The following is a 19,613-nucleotide window of genomic DNA, read 5'->3' as shown; positions in this document are numbered from 1 at the left end:
TTCCTACGTTAATTCACGCCCATCTTTATCCTATTAAGTCCAGTCTTCAAATCCAATGCAGAACCGGAAACTAAAAATGAAATTTTCACATTAAGATGGATTAAAAATGACCTAGATGACACCATAAAAATCAATTGAATCAATTTAATGATCAATGATTGTGTACCATGTTCAACTATCTTTGTATGCAAATAAATGGAGAAAGACTTCGAAGTTCAACACGTTTCTTAGCTGCTCTTCTGAAAGGCTTTCGATTTTGCCACCTTAGACATTCTATCCCACTCGGATACCAACGTTCACTATCTTGATCCCTGGTAGCGAACGTATTGCAAGTGAGGTTGGGTGCGTCTCTCTTCTGTTTCTTTCTAGGGTTTGAATGCCTGGGAGACGGGGTCTTTGGCTCCTCAAATTTACCACTAGTTAATCTGTAAAGCATGACAGATAATCACTAAAAATACCCAAAAGAATTGCAAAAATAATAGCCTCTAGCAGAAATACATGACAGAACCATTCTTCCAGACACTCAACCAGCTGGAACTTAACAAAGTTTATTAAGTAATGTTCCTAATTTCTATGATGATGCAACAACTTGTGTTTTTCTGCTGATAAAATGGAGTTGGCAACTAATAATCTTTTCAAAATGCTTGCTAGAAAATAATATTTTAAAAATTTCAAGCAACCACAGTGAAAATAAAACTACTCTCAAACTAATTTGGAGACGAATAAAATAAACAGACCTGTCATGGTTTGGAGGTAATCCTTCCGTACATGGGGTACACGCGGGACAAATGTAGACCTCTCTTGTGCATGGCAATTTCATGCAATCGAAGTGATACCACTCATTACAACGACAACATGCAATCATCCTTTCTGGATCAAAGGGCTTTCGACAAATACAATAAAGCATGCATCGTGCCCTTAACAACTATTGTCAACAGAAAAAATACTTGATTATAATCTCAACAAATTCTTGCCAAAATAAAAATGTCTCAACTTTAACAAATAAAGAAATGACTGATCTCTTACGCTTAGTTCCTCATTCGCATCAACAGGCAACTTTTCACCTTCCACTATAAGTTCAAGAACTTTATCAAGGCCGAGTGCCCCATAATCCGATGCCACCTGTTCATATTTAAAATTAAAAGTCAGCTAGAGTAATAAAGTACAGAGAAGAATCACCAAAGGAAAAAGAATAACCTTTTTGGCTAGTTCTGTCCACTGCAAACCTAAGCTATTCACATTTGAAATTTTCAACATATAGTGATCTTCAGGTGATATGCCCATAGCCAGTCCCTATCATGCACTCGGACATTTCAGTACGTTTAAAATTGTTTATATTGGCAAGACATTTTATAAAAGCAGAAAAGTGAACGAGTACTGATAAAAAAGGGGGCATCTTGGTTTTTCAATGAATGCCAAAAAACAATATAAACCAAGGCAACAGCAGATACCTCCTTCAGATGCTTCTGAATACGCTGGACAGTGGGCTTTGGTACACCATTTAATATTCTATTGACTTGAGCTTTCCACAAGAATTTTGCCAAAGTAAGCTCAAGATCACAAGTATCGTGCTGATCATAGACAACAGCCACGTTGCTAGCCTGTATTAATAAGAGAAACCAACTCAATTGTAACAACCATGTTCCAGTTAAGTGAAATAATACAAGAACTAGATAAAAATAAATAAATAAATACATGCCTTTACAACAGTGGCCAATTTTTCAGAGATTATGCAAATATCTTGATCAACATTAGCTGATGCAAGGATTACAATTTCTTTCAAGAAAGATTTGCATTGAAGGGCTTTCTCAACAAGTTGACTCAAAACATCTCTTTCATCAATCCTACACATACAATAGACAAATTACAAGTTAATAAAAAACTTACAGTGAGGATTGTCAAAGGTAGAGAAAACAAGAGGTACGTGATGGTATCCATGTGTCGAAACTGCACACCACACCTGAATTATCTAGATCAAAAAAATAAACAAATGCCCTTATCCTAATCACTGTATACATGATTTTGTTGGTATATACAACGAACCTAGACTCTACAAATTTTCCACCATAGATGAAGGTCCAAGACTCTTATAGAACACCACCTTCTAAAAAATGCAGAAAATAAGAGAGAAAGAAAGAAACTACAGAAATATATGTAGTTTTCTTAGAGTGACAGTTTGCAGAGTCATTCTAAAAAGAATCCAAAATCAACTTTCTATATTACATATTTCTGCTTTAAATTTTTTTTAAAAAGTGTACAACAAAAAATATTAAAATTATCATTGGGTATCCCACATACGTCTGAACTCTCTGCTCACACTGCATGCAACTTAGCCAATAAATAATTCCAGTTCTGCCAGGATCCACTCCTTACCATTTTCCAGCATCTGCAGACAGAACCAACCCTTTAAACCCCCCTCCCTTCCCCACAAGTATGATACCTCACACCAACAGACACCTAAACAAAAATATCTAATTATACTCTAAAACAACCATAATTCCTTCTTCCCATAAAATACAGTAGCATTAATGTTTATGTACCAAAACTAAAATACATTATAGCACAAGTATTTCTGCTTGACTAAACGTGACTTTACCTAATGTTTTTGCCAGTCTTAGCATGTTACAGTTAAATTAAGGGATCATAAAAAGAAAAAATGAAATTATCCAAAGCAAATCTTGAGCAAAAATGATGAAACTATCAGGGCAAAGTGTAGAAAATAGTTTTCCAAAAACTATAACACATCTATGTCTAGTTTGGAAAGGTAGATTTTTTATGCTGGTAGCTTTTACATAAGAACTACAAAATTTGTTTGATGGCGTGTTTTCAGGGAGCTTGCTACAAGTGATTTCAGAATCAAGCTAGGAGACACTTTACAAGCAATTTTTGCCTAAAAATTCCTTTCTTTTAAATTGTATCCATTCAAGTGTTAATGTCTATATTGTATACACACAAAATATCAGCATTTGAAAATTCAATTTTTCCAAACAGGGACATTTGAAAATAACTGCATTTGAGTAAAAATGAATATTATTTAAGAAAAATAAGCTCATTTATATATGCTGTACATAAATATTTAATGTGAACCACATTACCATAAACAAAAATTTTCGGCCTCAGACATGAGTTCAGTAAGAACTTTCAGTTCAACACGTTTCTTCTTAAACCTCTGCATAAAGAAAAAGAATAGCTGTACAAATGAGTTTCTGAAAGAACGAGACACAAACACACGGACACTAGCTGACTCCTGCTAAACGAAACAATATCCTACCAGTAGAGCACCTCCATTCTGATAACAGAATTCACCCCTTAGAATTTCACAATATGGGCACTGGTAGTTTTCAATGGCCACGTCTTTTTCTGTTAGTCCAACACATTGTGCATGATAGCTGTCCATATGAAACATATCGATGCACCAAACAAATTAATCAATGTATTTCTTAATAATGAAAGAAATTAATAGAAGTATGGAAACAACAAATTTTTCAGGCTGAATGACAATTATTTCCGTAATCAGAAAAGCAACGTTGTACAGAGTATATCCTGAGTGTTTGACCGAACCAGTGATGAAAGAGAGGAAGATCTTGTTGGGATGACAATAGGGTAGGTTATGTTAGGTGACTACTTGGAATTAAATTGGACACACCAGTTCCATATTTTTTTGGAACATGGCAATGGAATTGTAACCCAAGGTCACAGGTGATGGTAAAAGGTAACATTCTGATGCCATGTTGAAAATCTGTGGTTTTAGGTAAAGAGTAAGAAAGGCAAATGAATAAGAATGAAACACTAACTGATATTAACTAAAAAGTATTACAGTGTGTTGATTGATATGTACATAAAACCTACAGCATGAACCCGTATATATACTAATCGTAATAGTAGCTAGTTAGGGGAACAAATTCTAGAGGATAATCTTAAGATATGATGAGATATTTCCTTATTTATTAATACTAATCCACTTACATGAAGATTATAAGCCATAAAAAATGTTACTTATATAACAAATAGTAAAACAATTTGTAAAATGAAGAAAGACAAATTTGAAACTTTATTGATGCTATGGAGAGTAATAGACACAAAACTTGACACTGTACATTTTATTGTACGAATTTGTTGTGTGTATATGAAGTCTCATAAGCTATTGCCTGACTATGGAACTCCTATTTTTAGAAAACAAGAAGTACTTTACCAGTCCATACAAGTGGAACAAGTAAGAAATTCCTGATCTTCAGAATCATCAAAGCAGCAGATACATTGGTTTGGTTCCTTCATATCTTGCAATTTGTCGTACATAAGCAATGATCTATCTAGAGTCTGTCCCATCTGAAAATATAAAGCAATGTCCTGAGTATGTGATACGTGATATGCAAATGGATCATGCAAAGGAAAATATGGCTAAATCAAAACCTTCTCCAATGCATGAAGTAGCGAATTTTCATTTTTCACTGAAGCTCCTAGTTTATCCATGCACGTTTTCTTCCAATTTTCCACCTTCTTAACTTCAGATAAAACCAAATCCAGTTCACAGCAACCAAAGGCAATGGTATCTCCATACTCCTGGAGGTAAGTAATGTCAGTGCTATGCAAGTGAACACTGATATGTGAAGTCATAAATAAAATAAAACAAACTGGTAAAGGCTCCCCAACTAGCTTGAAAGCTTTCAGATTTCCAATAATAATATTCACAAGTAGTGAACAAATAAGCTTGGTAATCTATGCAAACTAAGAATATACACATAATGAAATTAAATTGAAAGAAAATGCTTGATGGGAAAGGTGCTGCAAAATATAATGTACAAGCTACAAAGGAAATAGAAAACAAACCTTAAGGCTTAAAGTAAATCTACAAATAGAAAAAAATGAATATCCTGACCAAAAATGAAGAAAGTAAACAAACCCGCATACAATTTGTCTAAAAGACAAGGAATATCCTGACCAAAGTGATCAGTACTTTTTTTACGAACAATACAGAAGCTTAGATGCAAAAATAGAGAATCATAGTTTTGTAGTGGCGCCTAAGTCAATCAGTTGATCAATAATCACATATAAAGGCCACCCGCTACACGTCCAGAAAATTTACCTTGAGCTGCAATATTGAAGACCAAGACCGCTCTCTAAAACTTAGACCAAAAAATTGGCACACTTGCTCTTGCCACATCCTAAACAGAAATAAAATACAATTAAGCATATAAAAACATTTTAACAAAATAATTGGAAGCAACAGTCTCCATCCACTCCATCCCAGTGTTTTAAGTGATTAAGAAATATATTCTTTACCGAGATGATGCACAATAGGAGACAGACATGGTTCAAAAAGTAGTATTGAAAGGTAGAGTCAAATTGAAAATGACAATAACAACAATCAAGCTTATAAAAGAATTCAGAAGTGCAAAACTAATTGAAACATTTATGAAAAGGGAAGAAAATAAAAATTACAAGAATAAAACAGAAACAAATCAAATTAACATAAAGGATAATCTGGATTCTACAACAAACAAATTAGACTTACTTATGTTTTCCAACGGCATCTTCAAGTTGAATATTTACTGCTGTAAAGGTCATATTAATTGTCTGCAGAAAAAAGTTGTAGATGTAAGCTGTATGAGGCAAAACAACTTTTCCCAACCACTGTAAGAAAAAGCTTGAACGTTTTCACCCCAACTTTTCTCTCTCCAAAGTTCCATAAATCAATGTCTTTAATAAATCAGAAAATTTGTTAATGATTCACAAAAAAAATGAGATCATAAATTTAATGAAATAATTAAAACCATACACAAATATAAAATTAGTTGAGATAACAACCACTTTATTTTATATGGGAAAAGACACCATGCAACAATGCAAAACTACAGCCTGGGGAAGGATAAAACAAAAGGCAGTGAAACCAGAAGGAAGTAAAAAGTATTGTGAATACAACACAAAGTTGTTCAGTCTCTATGTATCAGTAATAGGAAGGAAACCCTTTGAAACAGTCATGCACATAACAGCGCTCAATCCAATTCAACAGCATGTAAGAACAAACATTTTAGTTTTGAAGATGTGACTATGAGAGTATTGTGATCCAACAAAATATATCAATGTACCAAAACCGAACACAGCATGAAATTTAGTCTTTTTATTAAAAATATTAGAGAGAAGTAAAACCAGGAAGAGAATATGATATTCCCAGAACAGGAGTTGAAAAACAACTAAAAGAAAGATTCAAGTGTACACCAAATGCTGTCAAGTCTCCGCTTATCAAAAATGGAAATTCCCCTGAACCAATAAATGCGCAAGATACCAGAGACAAAAGTATGTCCCAGAGATAAAATCTGTGAAACCCCAACATACGGTGTCTGATTGTAAGCATGATTCAAAAACCAACCTAAAAACTAAAACCACATTTTCTCTTTTGACATAGTTTCACAACCTCTGTACTATTTCCTTTTACTTATAAAATAATGGTTAAATACCATAAAAGATACTCTGTTAATTTCACTCAAGTTCTTTTCCTTTTCAATTATATATAAATGCCCGCACAAACAAGAATGTGGCCACTTTATTTAATAAATCAAACAAAACAATAATCACTCATCAAAATAACAAAATACACAAAGCAGGAAATTTCATAACCTATTACCTGATAATCAGTAAGAATAGCTTGTATCTCAGTCAACTTGGATCTTCTAGAATTGTAAGGACCAGAAATCGCCTCTAATGCCTTCCTAAGCCATTCAAGCCCACCTATTAATAGTTTCAACAGAGCCCCAGAAATAGAGGAATGAGAAAGACCTTCCGCAACCTCCAAAACGTCCTACATGATTAGCAATCATCTCTAATCAACAACAAAGGAAATTCAACAAGATTAATTCTTAGCTAGCCCCATTAAAAAGGCCATGTTCTTTACCCCAAACAGTTGGCAAACACCTGATCTTATATCCCAAATCAAGTTTTATTTATGCCCATGCAAAGAAAAGGTTAGAAGATTGACAAAGACGGTGAACAAAATTATTAAGCAATGAACCATGTAAAAGAAAAACGAGATTGCAGTCAGCAGTAACACACTAAAAGTTTCATGTGTAGTTGAATAGGAATAAGAAAATAATCAAATATGATACCAACTTTGTAAGGCATCTAGATGAACGAACTCAAAATAAAGTGTCAAGAGATCAAGTTAATACCATGTTCTTAATAGCCAGTCAAAAATAAACCAAATTTGGTGGACAGTTAGGCATGGAGGCAGGGTATATTTGGCATAAGCATGTATATGTTCAAGGCAGCAGTCAAACACTAAAAGGATGGAGTAAGAAACCATACGTTTTTGCATTTGTAAAATGCATGACTATAACATAAATTGTCACTAGAGATAAATAGTAACCTCTAAAGAAGGAGAGCAATTGGAGAAAGACAAGGCCCTTTTGCACCACTGCAGCGTAGAACAAGATGCTTGGAGTTTTGAAATCTCACTAAAGGCAAAACCCAGTGATATACCCGATGCTATGGTGGATTGGATTCTTACAATCAAATCTTCCATGTTACACATTAAACCACTGTCTACTTCATGCAGAGAGTTATCCAGTTCAAATAAGCACCGGGCATCATCTAGTACAGAACATGCTTCATACTCCCATCTTCTGCAGTTTTTCAAAACCAATTCAAGCATTCCTCTTTCTTCAAATGATACTTTAAGATGCTTCGATTGAGATACCAACATCTAAAAGTAGATGATCAAATTGTCATATTCATAATGGTCATGTTTTCAGCAAACTTAAGGCAACAAAACAAACAGAATAAAACAAGCACCTGTAAGTCCTCAACTTTCTGCATAGAATCAGAAGTTTGCATAGAAGAGACGAAATATGGTTTTGAATTCTTTAACCAGGAATTAGCTTCTGATAATGCATCCTTGACATCTTTAAGTGAAGGAAGAATAATAAATATGTTCTCTGAAGCTCTATAAAAGGAAGATCAAAAACAAATTTATCATTACCCAAAATAATTGTTATAAATAGGATAAAATCTTAATGTTATTAGTAGGGTACATTTATTCTCTTTCCTAGTTCCCCTACTCCCCTATTTCTATTAATAGGTTTAGTCATTTAGCCTATAAAACTTCTATTACATACACAATGAATATACTAAGTTCCTTTTTTTCAAGTTCTCTTCAAGTATATTCTTGTTGAAGCTATAAACATAAAACATCTCCAGCTGCCGATAAAAAAAATAAATAAAACATATCCAGCATTGTTGAACCTGATCATGTCCTCAAAGTCCGAAATAGGAGCCCCATGTGAAAGCATCTCTCTAGCCCTTTCCTCCCAAGGAATGGTAACAGTAAGCATGCAAGATAGATTGACAAATTGTTTCTCTTGCTCAATTTGAAGCCTGAAGAATCAATAACAAGCAAATGGTTGAAACTACAAAAAATAAAAACCTAATGATGTGCCAGTTCAGATGACGAAAGGGCATTTAAAATTACATGGTGGCTTCCTTCAACAGTTTCTGGATGAATTCCAAAGGCATCTTAAAATCATGCGCCTGTACCAATTTCACAGTATTTCAATCAGTTTTCACAGATTAAATAACTGCCTGAGCCTTTAACATGGCAAAGTTGATTAGCCCCTGAATATTAAGAAATCTTCTACTTTTTCATATTAAAAAAAAGCAAGGAGAGAAATGAGAAAACAGTATTAGAATGGTTAAATATAATATAACTTGCCTTCACAGCCTTTTCCCGACAATTAGCCTTCTTCAGCTCAACCTCAACCAATGGCAACTCATCAACTGAGAAATATAAGTCAAACCTTGAGGCAGTGTAAACTAACAAGAAAATCAATAAATGCATGGGTCTCGAAAATGAAAATCTTAACCCATATAACGCAGCAACATTCCCTAATACCTTGAATTTTCAAAGATAAACCTGCTTTAAAAATACTATTCAATTTATCAACTGCATCATGCTGATCTTCTTGCATATGAACTCTCCCTAAAACATCATTACAGTGGGAAACCCATGAAACAGTATCCGAATGGTATTGCCTTAGAATCTTGAGTTCCGGTACATCAACTGCAAAATTTTCCCATTCCTTAAGCAGCAAACTAACATTCTGCAAGGTTCCTTAGTCAATAAAGATATGCCTTTTAACCATCATAGAAAACAAAAAGAGATGACAAAGATTCAAAATGTAAACCTTGAGATTCATAGGTCCTTCTAACATATCATGACATTGAGCACTACAAGATTCAGCTTCATTTAGTAGATTCTGAAGCACATCTATCTCCGGGAGTTGAACTTGAAGATCCCAAAACTATTGAAAGCATGAATTTCATATTATTTTGTCAGTAACTTGAGTAATGCACACGTGTTGTGTCTGTGTATGACGTATATTACTCACATAAATGTGAAACACCTAATTTAAAAATGAATGATTTATCCACATGATTAGATTTAGTAAATATAATAGTTCAGTACATACGTAACAACACTTCTATTCCTCTGTTATTGATAACTGCTACACATGAACAAGGCTTGAGAAATAAACAAAGCCTGTGCAGTTTCCAGAGTTCTTATTACCTCTGCTTTTAGTTTATAAAAAACATCAACATGTAGTGCAGCAGGGTGTCTTGCTGAGATGCAGTTTCTGACACTATCCAGCCATGCCTAACGAGCCTCAAAAAAATAGTGTTAGCAACATGAAAAATTAAACAATGCATAAATCAACAAGACCCTGCAGTACAGCAAAAGTGTACAGTAGCTCAAGCACAAAATTGGGGTAGTTAAGAACATGAGCCAATCTTCGAACCTGGGATAGAGACGGACTCGCAAATAAAGCAAGAAATGGATAAAAATCAGGTGAACTCTTTCCACAACAACTATTAGCTCTCCATATTTTGAAGATAAAAATATTTTAAATTTGTGTTTAGTACACGGTATTTTTAAGGTTTACTCACATTTAAAGATTAGATGGTAATGTTGATCATTTTTGTCTTTTTGTTTTTTCATTTTGCCAGTTATGTTGTTTGTGGAAGTGATTTCTTCCTTCTAAACATAATTTTACTTTTCTAAACAGCCAGCATTTAATTCAGGCTCAAAATTTGAAGCCCAAACCCATTTTGCCACCTCATATTGGCATGAGGAGTTTTGCTGAAATCCCAAGTCAGTTTGGCGGGCTTGAGTTAGGCTCTAATCCAAAACTGAGAGTCACTAACTGTGAATTACCCAATAGAGACTCAATCACTGCCATTTTCATACCATCAGGATGAACAAGGCACAACGGTCTTGGTAGTCTCACCTTACTAGTAAAGGGCTATGGAACTTCCAGATTATTTTCACCATGAGAAAAAACTGAACCAGCAGAGCAGTGATAACTTTTAAGATCAGATTCGATTCTGGGAGGGAGAGATGGATTCTTATTTAAGTTTTGACAAACACATTCTGATAAAAAAAAATATCTACAGAGATCCGTAACTATGTAAATAAGAAAATGCACTTTGGAGAGAAAAAAGAGTTTCAAATATAAACAGTATAAAAGAAAGATAAAGCGTAGAAAATATGTGCCAAACTATTATGTAAGGAAACATCTACCTTGGTTGAAGAAATTTTTCCTTCCAATTTCTTATTTTCTTTCACGTAGATGGGTAAGCCACAAGCTTTGGAGTGTAAAAGTTCCAACTCAGACATCTGCAAAACATAATTTTAGTCAAATTATAATTAGCAAGAACATAAATTGTTACCAGATATAAGTGTTACCAGTATAAAGTTATGAAGGAAACACGAGTGATGAGTCTAGAAAAAAGTACATTTAAACACATTGACAAAGCAGTATCAATCTCCTGTACAAACAACCTTGCTTCCTCTGCATACTCCTGCATCCATATAAATTAAACAAGAAAAAAGGCAGAAAAAGGCAATTACCAAAGGCAGAAAAACCCAATTACCAAAGGCATTAACAGTTTGTTAAGAAAAGCACCTTCAGTTTATGATAACAAGGCTCATTGCAAGGTGCAGGACTAACTTTCAGCAACTCATCAACGGATTCTAAATGAACTTTCTTTACACTAGTGTCTCGATGACACAACCATAACTCAATTTTTGTTACACAGTCTCTTATGCCTTCTGCCCATTCCTGAGCTTGAAGCAAATTCCTTACCATGTCTCGAACCTACATTCCGAAAAGAAGCAGAACTAACTAAGTCAAGTACATCACGGTGTGCACATACAACAAAATTTAAAAAGCAATAAATAGATAGAACTCACAGAATCCATCTCAGAACCAGCCCAAAGAAATTGTTCAGCTTTCCTTAGTGCAGTAACAAATGCATCTTGCAAAAAGACATTTTGAAGAATAGTACTAGATTGCAGTAGCCACTCTGTAGCAAGTTGAGCAAAAGTAATGGAGCCACCTTTTACCTACACATATACCAGGAGTCTCAGTATTTTTTCTTAAATCACAAATGTATACATAACAATACAAGCACTACGTTAGCTAATTTAATTAAAAAATTAAACATTACCACTTACAGGAGAGCAGCAGTCAGATATAGAAATGAAGACACCATATATTTTTATTGCAGAAAGATAAGTATATCCAAATATTAGAATTTAGAAATTTTGGAGGCTTAAAAAAATATGTATTTGTATATATGACCTTTTTGGTCAAAGCACTGAGACATGAAGGCTGCCTTTTCACACTTCTACACTCAGCTTTGCCCTCAGAAGTATATTTGTCCATAGAATAGGCCAAGTCATACAATTCTGCAAGTGAATGACGATAGAGAAGACGCAATTTAACAGTTTTGCACTCACAAAGGTGTTCCCAGTGCTGCAAGAGAAAACTAAATTCAGTAATAATAAAACGGCACCCAAGGGAACAAACTAATCAAACCCAAGAAACCTGAATCTGTCAAGTGACTCCTGACCACAATAATATCAACAATACAAATATTTTTCTATCACCTATAAAGCCTAATCCTACTTGACACATGAATGGATTGGGAATTTTAAGCATGTCTGTGTGCATTAAATCCTGATCACTTTAAAAGAACAAACAATCACCGGGTACAAAGGCAGTGCTACCTTTTCCTAGAAAAACACACACACAGAGAGAGAGAGAGAAGAAAAGATGGAGAGAAATAAACACCATGAGGAAGATACCAGACACTTAATACATAAATTCATAATCAACAAACCAACTTATGCAAATCCAAGAAATAATAGTGATCCATATATATATCTGTCATGCAACAATACAATTTTCCATTTATCCCTAACACCAGAAACAGAAGTGCATAGTACAGTCTACTTATTCTCACTTCCAAAAGACAAAAACAGACAACCCATATGCTTTTCCAGGGACAGGCTGGTTTTCTGATGCATTCACACTTCTCATAGGGCAGAATATTGAGAGAACTCACTTAACTTGAGTGGCTATCTTAAGAACTTAAAAAAATCTGTTGGGTACATTCAATCTTAGGTTGAAACAAATAAGTATAATTCAGCTATGAAAATGGATACTACATACATTCTGGGGGCTGGTAACACTTTTTTTATTTTGCTTTGACATTGATGCAATGGTGGAAGATGAATTGATGGCAACTACATATTTACATTATTTGATCATCAATAAATCAATAGCTCAATCTTGTGCGTTTACCTCCAGACAAACAAAAGCCGATGGCCTGCAACCACATACAACAGCAGAGAGATAGAGATATTGCTGGCATATGATACATGCTGGATCCTATAACGCACACCAGTAAACACAATCAGAAAATATCAAAGCCATGAGTTATCATTTATATTACCATTGGTAAAAAAATCATACTTCTTCGGTTCCCACAAATTGGGGACATTTTCGAGGAGCCATACGAGAAGACTTAATAATACCAGTTTTCCAAAGTTTCTCTCTTCGAGATTTTTCTTTAACTGATATTCTCAACAATTCGTTCTTCAAATAAGAAGACACCCTGCCGTCAACTTCACCAAACTAAAAATGATGACAATCAACACGCAAGAGAGTATGCAAGATTAGTCAAGAACTAAACATTTTTTATCTGAAAAACTTTAGAGCACTTTTAGATTTAAAACAGAATGATAATAAATCTTCCTAAATAAGAAAATCTAGAAACAACATAAACAAGTCAAAACAATCCATCACAACTTTACATCAAATACCAGTTCAGACATTGCAGGTTATTAGGAGACAGCCATCGCAGTTTACAAAAGCATGCCCTACCCCCTTCCCCCAAAAAGGGTACACAATACTTTTTTTCTGTCATCAGTTGCAGTCAAAATATAACAATGAACAATATGGCATCATCAATTCATGTATCCCACCCCACATGGCAACAAAAGCTTAGTTTTTATTGTTATTGTTATATAATAAAAACACAAGTCAAGACTAGTTTACTCAGTTACACAGTAATATAAATTGTGACCTTACTCGCAAGACTGCACAATCAATCATACGACTTTCTCATGCCTTGGCATCTTAATCACACTCTCTCACACAGTTAGATGGGATCAGCAGTGTAGAATGGTTTTTTTGAAAATCTGAGAAACCCAACCCATTTTCAGTTGACCCATCAGATTAAGGCCCTAGCCTCATTCATTCCAGTATTAATCTTCACCTTTTTTTCTACTCCTCTGCACACAACAGTACCAAACCCCCTCCTTGGTCCTTCTGCTTCTAGATTCAACACTCGATTCATTTGCTAGTGGGTTCCACTACTCCTAATTTCAGTTTGGTTTCTTTAATGTTTGAGAACTTGATTAAATTTTCTGCTCTCTGCTGGGTTCCACTCATTCTCTAATATGTTTTGCGGTTTATAATGACTATTAAGTGGGAAATGAACTGCTAGGGAAGGCAACGAGGGTTCAGGTGCGACTAGAGTTGAAAGCAGATCAGTGAGTGTTGTTGAGGGGGTTCTAGATTTGGAACTGTTGGTGTGACTTGTAAGTTTGTGGCTCTGAGAAATTCAAAGTTATTTTGCCTTATATCTCTTCATTTATCAGTACATGTGTTTAAACATAATTTTGTATTTTAGTTAGGATGATCCATGTTACACTTGCACAATCCACAAGAATAGTGATCCATGTACTTTGTTTGCTAGACTTGAATTACAAATTGCATACCTCAAAAATTAGGGGCTGATTGGTTTGTTTCCTTGTTTTCAATTAAGTTTATATTTTCCCTTATTGTAAAAATTGCAACCATGTTTTCATTCTATTCCTTGTTCACAAAACTTTAAGACCAAATAGTGAAAACTAACAATTCCTTCATAAAGTTTTTGAAAAAATAAATAAGAGGAAAAAATGTTGCATTTTAGGCACTGTGGTTTGATAAAAACATTTTCTATTTTTACTTTAATTACAATAAAGTGGTGTTTTTTTTACTTGGTTACCTTTTTAAAGTTGGAATAGATATAAGTGAAAAAAAAAAACTTTTCATTATTTTCAATGCTTCTGTTTCTCAAAAGTTTGTACAGTAAACAACTTTTCATTGATTGCACAGAATATAGAAAACGTTTTATTATTCAAACTTTTGAAAAAATGAAAACAAGAAAATGTTTCCTCAAACCAAATGCCTCTTGGTAATCATAGTGAAAACATATAAACTGAAAATGTAAACAAGAAAATAAACCAAACACCCTATTAGATTTTAACCTCATCAACAAATTATTACATTAACTAATGTAACAAAGTCATAACAATGTGCAAACCTGGGCTACTACACAAAGAAGCTCCTCGTGAGATAAGACAGCAGTTTTGTGATACCGCTGATAGAGATCAGCTCCAAAAGCACCATGTGGTAGCCAGTCAGCAGGAGCAAAATTGACTGCCTCTGCACAATTTAAACCTGAGAACATAAACAAATACAAAGTATGACACACTTCAGATTATATTTAAGATTGTAATTTTGGATGAAGACGAAGACAAAAATAAAATTGCATACCAAGATTGAAACCTCCATGGTAAGACCTGGGGAAGGTAATAACAAAATTCCCAGGCTCCTGGAAAACATCAAATGAAAAGAAACATGTCAAAGATCAAATATATATAAATATAAAGAAATGACAAGCAAACAGCCGTATTCATTTACTGGAAACATACATGGAGGGACACTAAGTGTAAGTGAATATTAAGTGTAAAAGAACTTCAACTGCAACCCACAATGTTCCACCTAATCAAATTATAAGCATTATTGTGCATTACTTATTTACTTGGATATTATATATCTTAAACCCGATAAATAATACCTGAAGTATACTGTAGACAGGAACTCCATTTTCTTGCAATACAGATGGGTTCAGCATAGTAACAAGCTGAAAAAGTAGATCAGGTTGTGCATCAAAAAGATCAGGAAGACTGCTTCTCATCACCTACAAGGAAGTGGATCATTTTACTGTTATTGTCAATGAATTTCTTAAAATTAACAAATTATGAAATGTTTGGATTGTTGGGTTGTAGGGAAAGGAGGGGAGGATTTATGTTTTAATATTGAATTTTCAAATGAGAGTGATAAAATGTCTTTGAAAACTGGTGACGGATGATTCAAAGATTACATGACTATATCTCACTTGAAAAATGTTCAAAATTTTAAATAAAATACTAATTCAAATTGAAATATTAACGACTCCTAAAAATGACTCCATCTAAAAATACTTTTAGAGAACCACTAACTTAAGTGAACTACACTATATATATACTATCAAAGATAAATACAAAAAAAAATCAAATTTTAGATTTCAATGTGGGAAATTTAACACATGTTTAGCAGCTTACACTTCTCAAAACCATATTTTATATCACAGGATACCACTACATAAAATCTTGACAATAGTTGCCCGAATAAGTGATCTCATTTCATGACTAATAGTTGCTTATACAATTGACAACTCAATTTACACGTAAGGAAAAGGAGAGCAGTTTTATGGTTATCTTTGTATCCAGTATCGAATAGCACAATTATAACGAATCAGAAGAATCCTTTTAAACTATTCCCCTCTTCATAAATTCTATTCATAAAAAAATACACTTCTTTGTTAAACACACACACCCCATGTCCACCCACAATTACAGTGTGCATGCAAGTGTTTGTGTGCGAAGAAACTGGAAAATAAACACAGGTAAACAAATGGGCTGCAATAGCAAGCATGACAATAAATTTTCTGTTGCAAATTTTAATCCTCCACAGGTGCAGGGTTGGAAGAAGCAGCAGAAAAAAACGAGGCAATTAGATCACTCTTTTTAAAGAAAATATCAAAAAGTAAAAATAATGCATAGATATAACAAGGACCCAAGACCTACCTTCTCAAAAGCACTGGATTGACTACCAGGCACACTGTACCAGCACTTTGCCTCTCCCCTAGAACAAAATAGAAATCAGAACTGAATTGTGGCGGGGGGCACATAACACTCATGAAACCAAATATATATTCAAAAAAAAATTAAAGATCATAAAAACATTGCAAATATTGGCAGTTGAGGTTCCATGACACATAAAAACCGCACAAATGCAGAAAGAAAAGCAAAAGAAAAGCAGATTAAACAAAAATGCAAAATTCATGAATTCTTTGAAAAGTACAAGAAAAATTGTGAGCCAAATTTAAGTCTTCGGCAAAATAAGGCCACAGGTTAAGTACACCAGAGATTTCCAGCTTTCCAAAAGAAAAAAAAATGTCAGTCCAAAATTGTTACAATTTCACACTTTTATGTAGAAGTCACACAAAAATTTAATCAATAAACATGTTTCGGCATGAGGAGAAAATTTGAAACAAAAACTCATTTGACAATTATAGAAAACTTTCGTTCTTCCTTTTTTGAACTAAACATCCATGTTAATTGAATGTAGTAATTTTATGATTAAATTTGTTTGGAGTGGTGATGGGTGGGTCAATTGTAAACAATTAGCTTTCCGCATGTGAATTGTATCCAAAATTTCAAGTTAAATATGCAGTTTTATTGAGTCACTGCCAAGCCAAACATGCTATAAGATTATTTACAATCCTATTGCCGCAAAAAATTTGGCAGCTTGACGTTAAATTTTCTGTATGCAATAAGCGGTGCTCAGAGAAAGTATGAATGAAGGAATTGTTCTATGCTTAGGTAGAAAATTTGGAAGAATGTAACTAGTTTTTGTTAAAAGACTCTGTCTGGAACTAGCATGGAACTAGCATGGAACGCACGAAGCACTTCTGTAATTCTGCTGATCACATACATATTTAGCTAGGAAAGCTTTTGTGTTCTCAAACGGAGAATAATAACAAGCCACTAGGATTGAGCTAGTTGTTAGAGGTTTGGATAATTTGCCTCAGTTCACAAGTTCAAACCTCCATGATTCCTTTCATAGTATTCTTGCTATTGGATTGAACCAACAAGTTTATGTGGAACATCAAAGTGCACATCATTAGTAACAAGTTTGCTACAGTTAAATTTTCCCTAATACAACCAAATCTTGTTCTTGTGATCAGGTTATGATTCATTGAACATGTTAGGTTCATTCAACATGGCCATAAATTATCCTATTAGCATACATGAAAAAAATACATAACTCCTGAAAGAAAGGGTTCTATTTTATTGAAACAAACAAGAATTGATGGTTTGGCGCTGTTATGATATATATTACAAAAAAAGAAGATAATTGTACAAGATCAGCACAAATAAATAAAAGTAAGGCATACCAGTGTAGATAATTCATTGAGTAAAAGCAGTGATCCTCAAAATGCCAGCAAAAGGATGAGAATAGCATCCCAATATATAGCCAGGGTACCATGACACCGGTGATATTGTGATGAACAGCTCGGAGCATTGAACCTTTCAACTTAGGCAGGTTATTAAGATTCCACGGGTTAGTTGAGTATTCTTCCCATGATTTGTCATCAATTGATTCTGGTTTTTTATCAGCTACTCGTGGAAAACCACTCCCGTAAACAGATGTATCCAAGTCATTTCCATACATAACCTCAACCTCACCAACCAAACCCTCCACAATATCCCAAAATTTTTTCTCTATTTGCACCCTTGAAACAGGCCCTGATCCAAACCATCTCCTCCTTGACAGATCCGCTTTCCGTCTAAAAGCTTCCAATGAATAGTGCTTCCCAGGCACAAAACCAAAGCTGTCCCGATCAGAATTCAAGCAGTTGAAACAATACCAATTACCCATTGGAATTTGCTTCAACGGTGGGGAAAGACAATATGTATGCCATCCCTTATCACACCTGTCACACAAAAGCATCAGTTCCCCATGCAGACCACTTTTACATTGCTCACAAATCTGATCATGATCTTCTCCTTGCACTTTACTATCCTTCCGTTTTAAACAATCAATACTCTTGTGAATCCTCTTTGACACCAAAGGTTTCACCCCACAATCACTCTTGTGCTCCTCATACAAGCTTTTCTTACAACTCTGGTCTGTCCCTTGATTCATCTGGTTATAAAATTTCTCGTAATCATACAAGTGTTCACGGTACAACTGACACAGAACATGCTTAGCACAATCCGAAATCTTGCCACTGGACCTCACAAACCGTGCAACATCCCCCCATTTCTTCCCATCAACAACCTTATCATAACCACCATACCGCTTCACGGCATTGAATAGCTTACACAAGTCCAGCTCCGCCCCCTCGAACACAACCCTTTTCCTGGACTTCTTACTACAGTGATCCTTCAAAAACCTAGAGTACTCCAAGTCAAAGGTCTTGGAGTCACACGAAGCAGGGCGAGCCTGGAGCTTGTGAATGGCCTGAGTCTTGGTAGGAAAAGTGAAAGCGTCTAGATCCAAAGCAAAAGGGGGTTTCCAACTCTTCGGAGGCACAATCTTACAAATTCCATAAGGCTCAGCCTCAGGTCTAATCTTATAAATATACTCCAAAGGATCCTTGAATTCATCCTCAGTAGGGTAATACACAGGCCCTGCAGGTATAGTTGAGGATGCTACACTCAAACTAGGTCCTACCACACCTTTCTCCACAGCTCTAGGTTTTCCCTTCCCCATCTATTCTATCACCACCGCCAACCAATTCATCAATGCCAACACTTCAAAGATAACTAACTAACTAACTCGTTAAACGCCAAGTAATAGCAGCAGCAGAGAGAGGTTGCAGTTTAGTTTACCTTTTGCCCAAGCGCAGTGGCAGTGACAGTAGCAGCAGCAATAGCAGCGCAATGAAGACAGGAAGATGCAGTGGAGTCTTGTCCCGTGTACAGTGCCTTTGATTTGGTTTCGACTGCTATTAAATTAATTAATAATATATAGCTTCTCTCTACTCTGCCGTATCTCACGGGAAGACTTCTTTCCAAAGATAACTCGTCATCCAGATACTTTGGTTCGTTTGCTTGGGTTAGGTTAGGTTCACGTTGACTCGGGCCCAATCTTCTTCTGGACTCAACACAACTCTCTTTCACAGTTTGCTTCCTGCACCCCCATCATTACAATATTTGTTAAGTTTCATTTCCTACTTGTACATTAATTTTCTTTTCTCGCATTAAAATGGATAATCCTCACGTGTATATATTTCTGTGCCACGTTTTTATTTCTTCATTAACTTGTCCACCTTTTAACTTTATTTCTTAAATTGGTTTTTTTTTTTTCATGTTTTAGCTATTTTTTTTAAACATGTGT

The 19,613-nt window shown here is 34.8% G+C and overlaps 1 protein-coding gene across 4 annotated transcripts; it reads right to left on the bottom strand.

Moving 5' to 3' along the window:
• Nucleotides 1-68: 68 nt before the first annotated feature.
• LOC108335641 (lysine-specific demethylase JMJ17) lies at nucleotides 69-19,259 on the bottom strand. Of its 4 annotated transcripts, XM_052869246.1 has the most exons (33): nucleotides 17,665-19,253; nucleotides 16,292-16,349; nucleotides 15,241-15,363; nucleotides 14,937-14,994; nucleotides 14,704-14,840; nucleotides 12,807-12,968; nucleotides 12,636-12,722; nucleotides 11,631-11,804; nucleotides 11,240-11,392; nucleotides 10,953-11,144; nucleotides 10,783-10,848; nucleotides 10,568-10,663; nucleotides 9,557-9,643; nucleotides 9,174-9,290; nucleotides 8,882-9,089; nucleotides 8,702-8,766; nucleotides 8,462-8,520; nucleotides 8,236-8,367; nucleotides 7,786-7,936; nucleotides 7,361-7,696; nucleotides 6,623-6,796; nucleotides 5,513-5,574; nucleotides 5,084-5,162; nucleotides 4,411-4,560; nucleotides 4,193-4,326; nucleotides 3,272-3,389; nucleotides 3,096-3,169; nucleotides 1,700-1,844; nucleotides 1,452-1,601; nucleotides 1,198-1,293; nucleotides 1,027-1,122; nucleotides 738-925; nucleotides 69-425 (listed from the first exon to the last, which is right to left on the bottom strand). In XM_052869246.1, the coding sequence occupies exons 1-33, from the start codon at nucleotides 18,984-18,986 to the stop codon at nucleotides 176-178; spliced, it is 5,499 nt and encodes a 1,832-aa protein (XP_052725206.1). In that variant the 5' UTR covers nucleotides 18,987-19,253; the 3' UTR covers nucleotides 69-175. The 4 variants fall into 4 exon arrangements, with proteins under 4 accessions (XP_052725206.1, XP_052725207.1, XP_052725208.1 ...); XM_052869247.1 differs by lacking the exon at nucleotides 12,807-12,968; XM_052869248.1 differs by lacking the exons at nucleotides 3,096-3,169; nucleotides 3,272-3,389 and having other exon boundaries at nucleotides 17,665-19,254.
• Nucleotides 19,260-19,613: the final 354 nt, after the last annotated feature.

Source organism: Vigna angularis, chromosome 10 (genome assembly GCF_016808095.1).
Source record: "Vigna angularis cultivar LongXiaoDou No.4 chromosome 10, ASM1680809v1, whole genome shotgun sequence".
In the NCBI taxonomy this organism is placed as follows: domain Eukaryota; kingdom Viridiplantae; phylum Streptophyta; class Magnoliopsida; order Fabales; family Fabaceae; genus Vigna; species Vigna angularis.
This window is presented reverse-complemented; position numbering and strand designations above follow the sequence as displayed.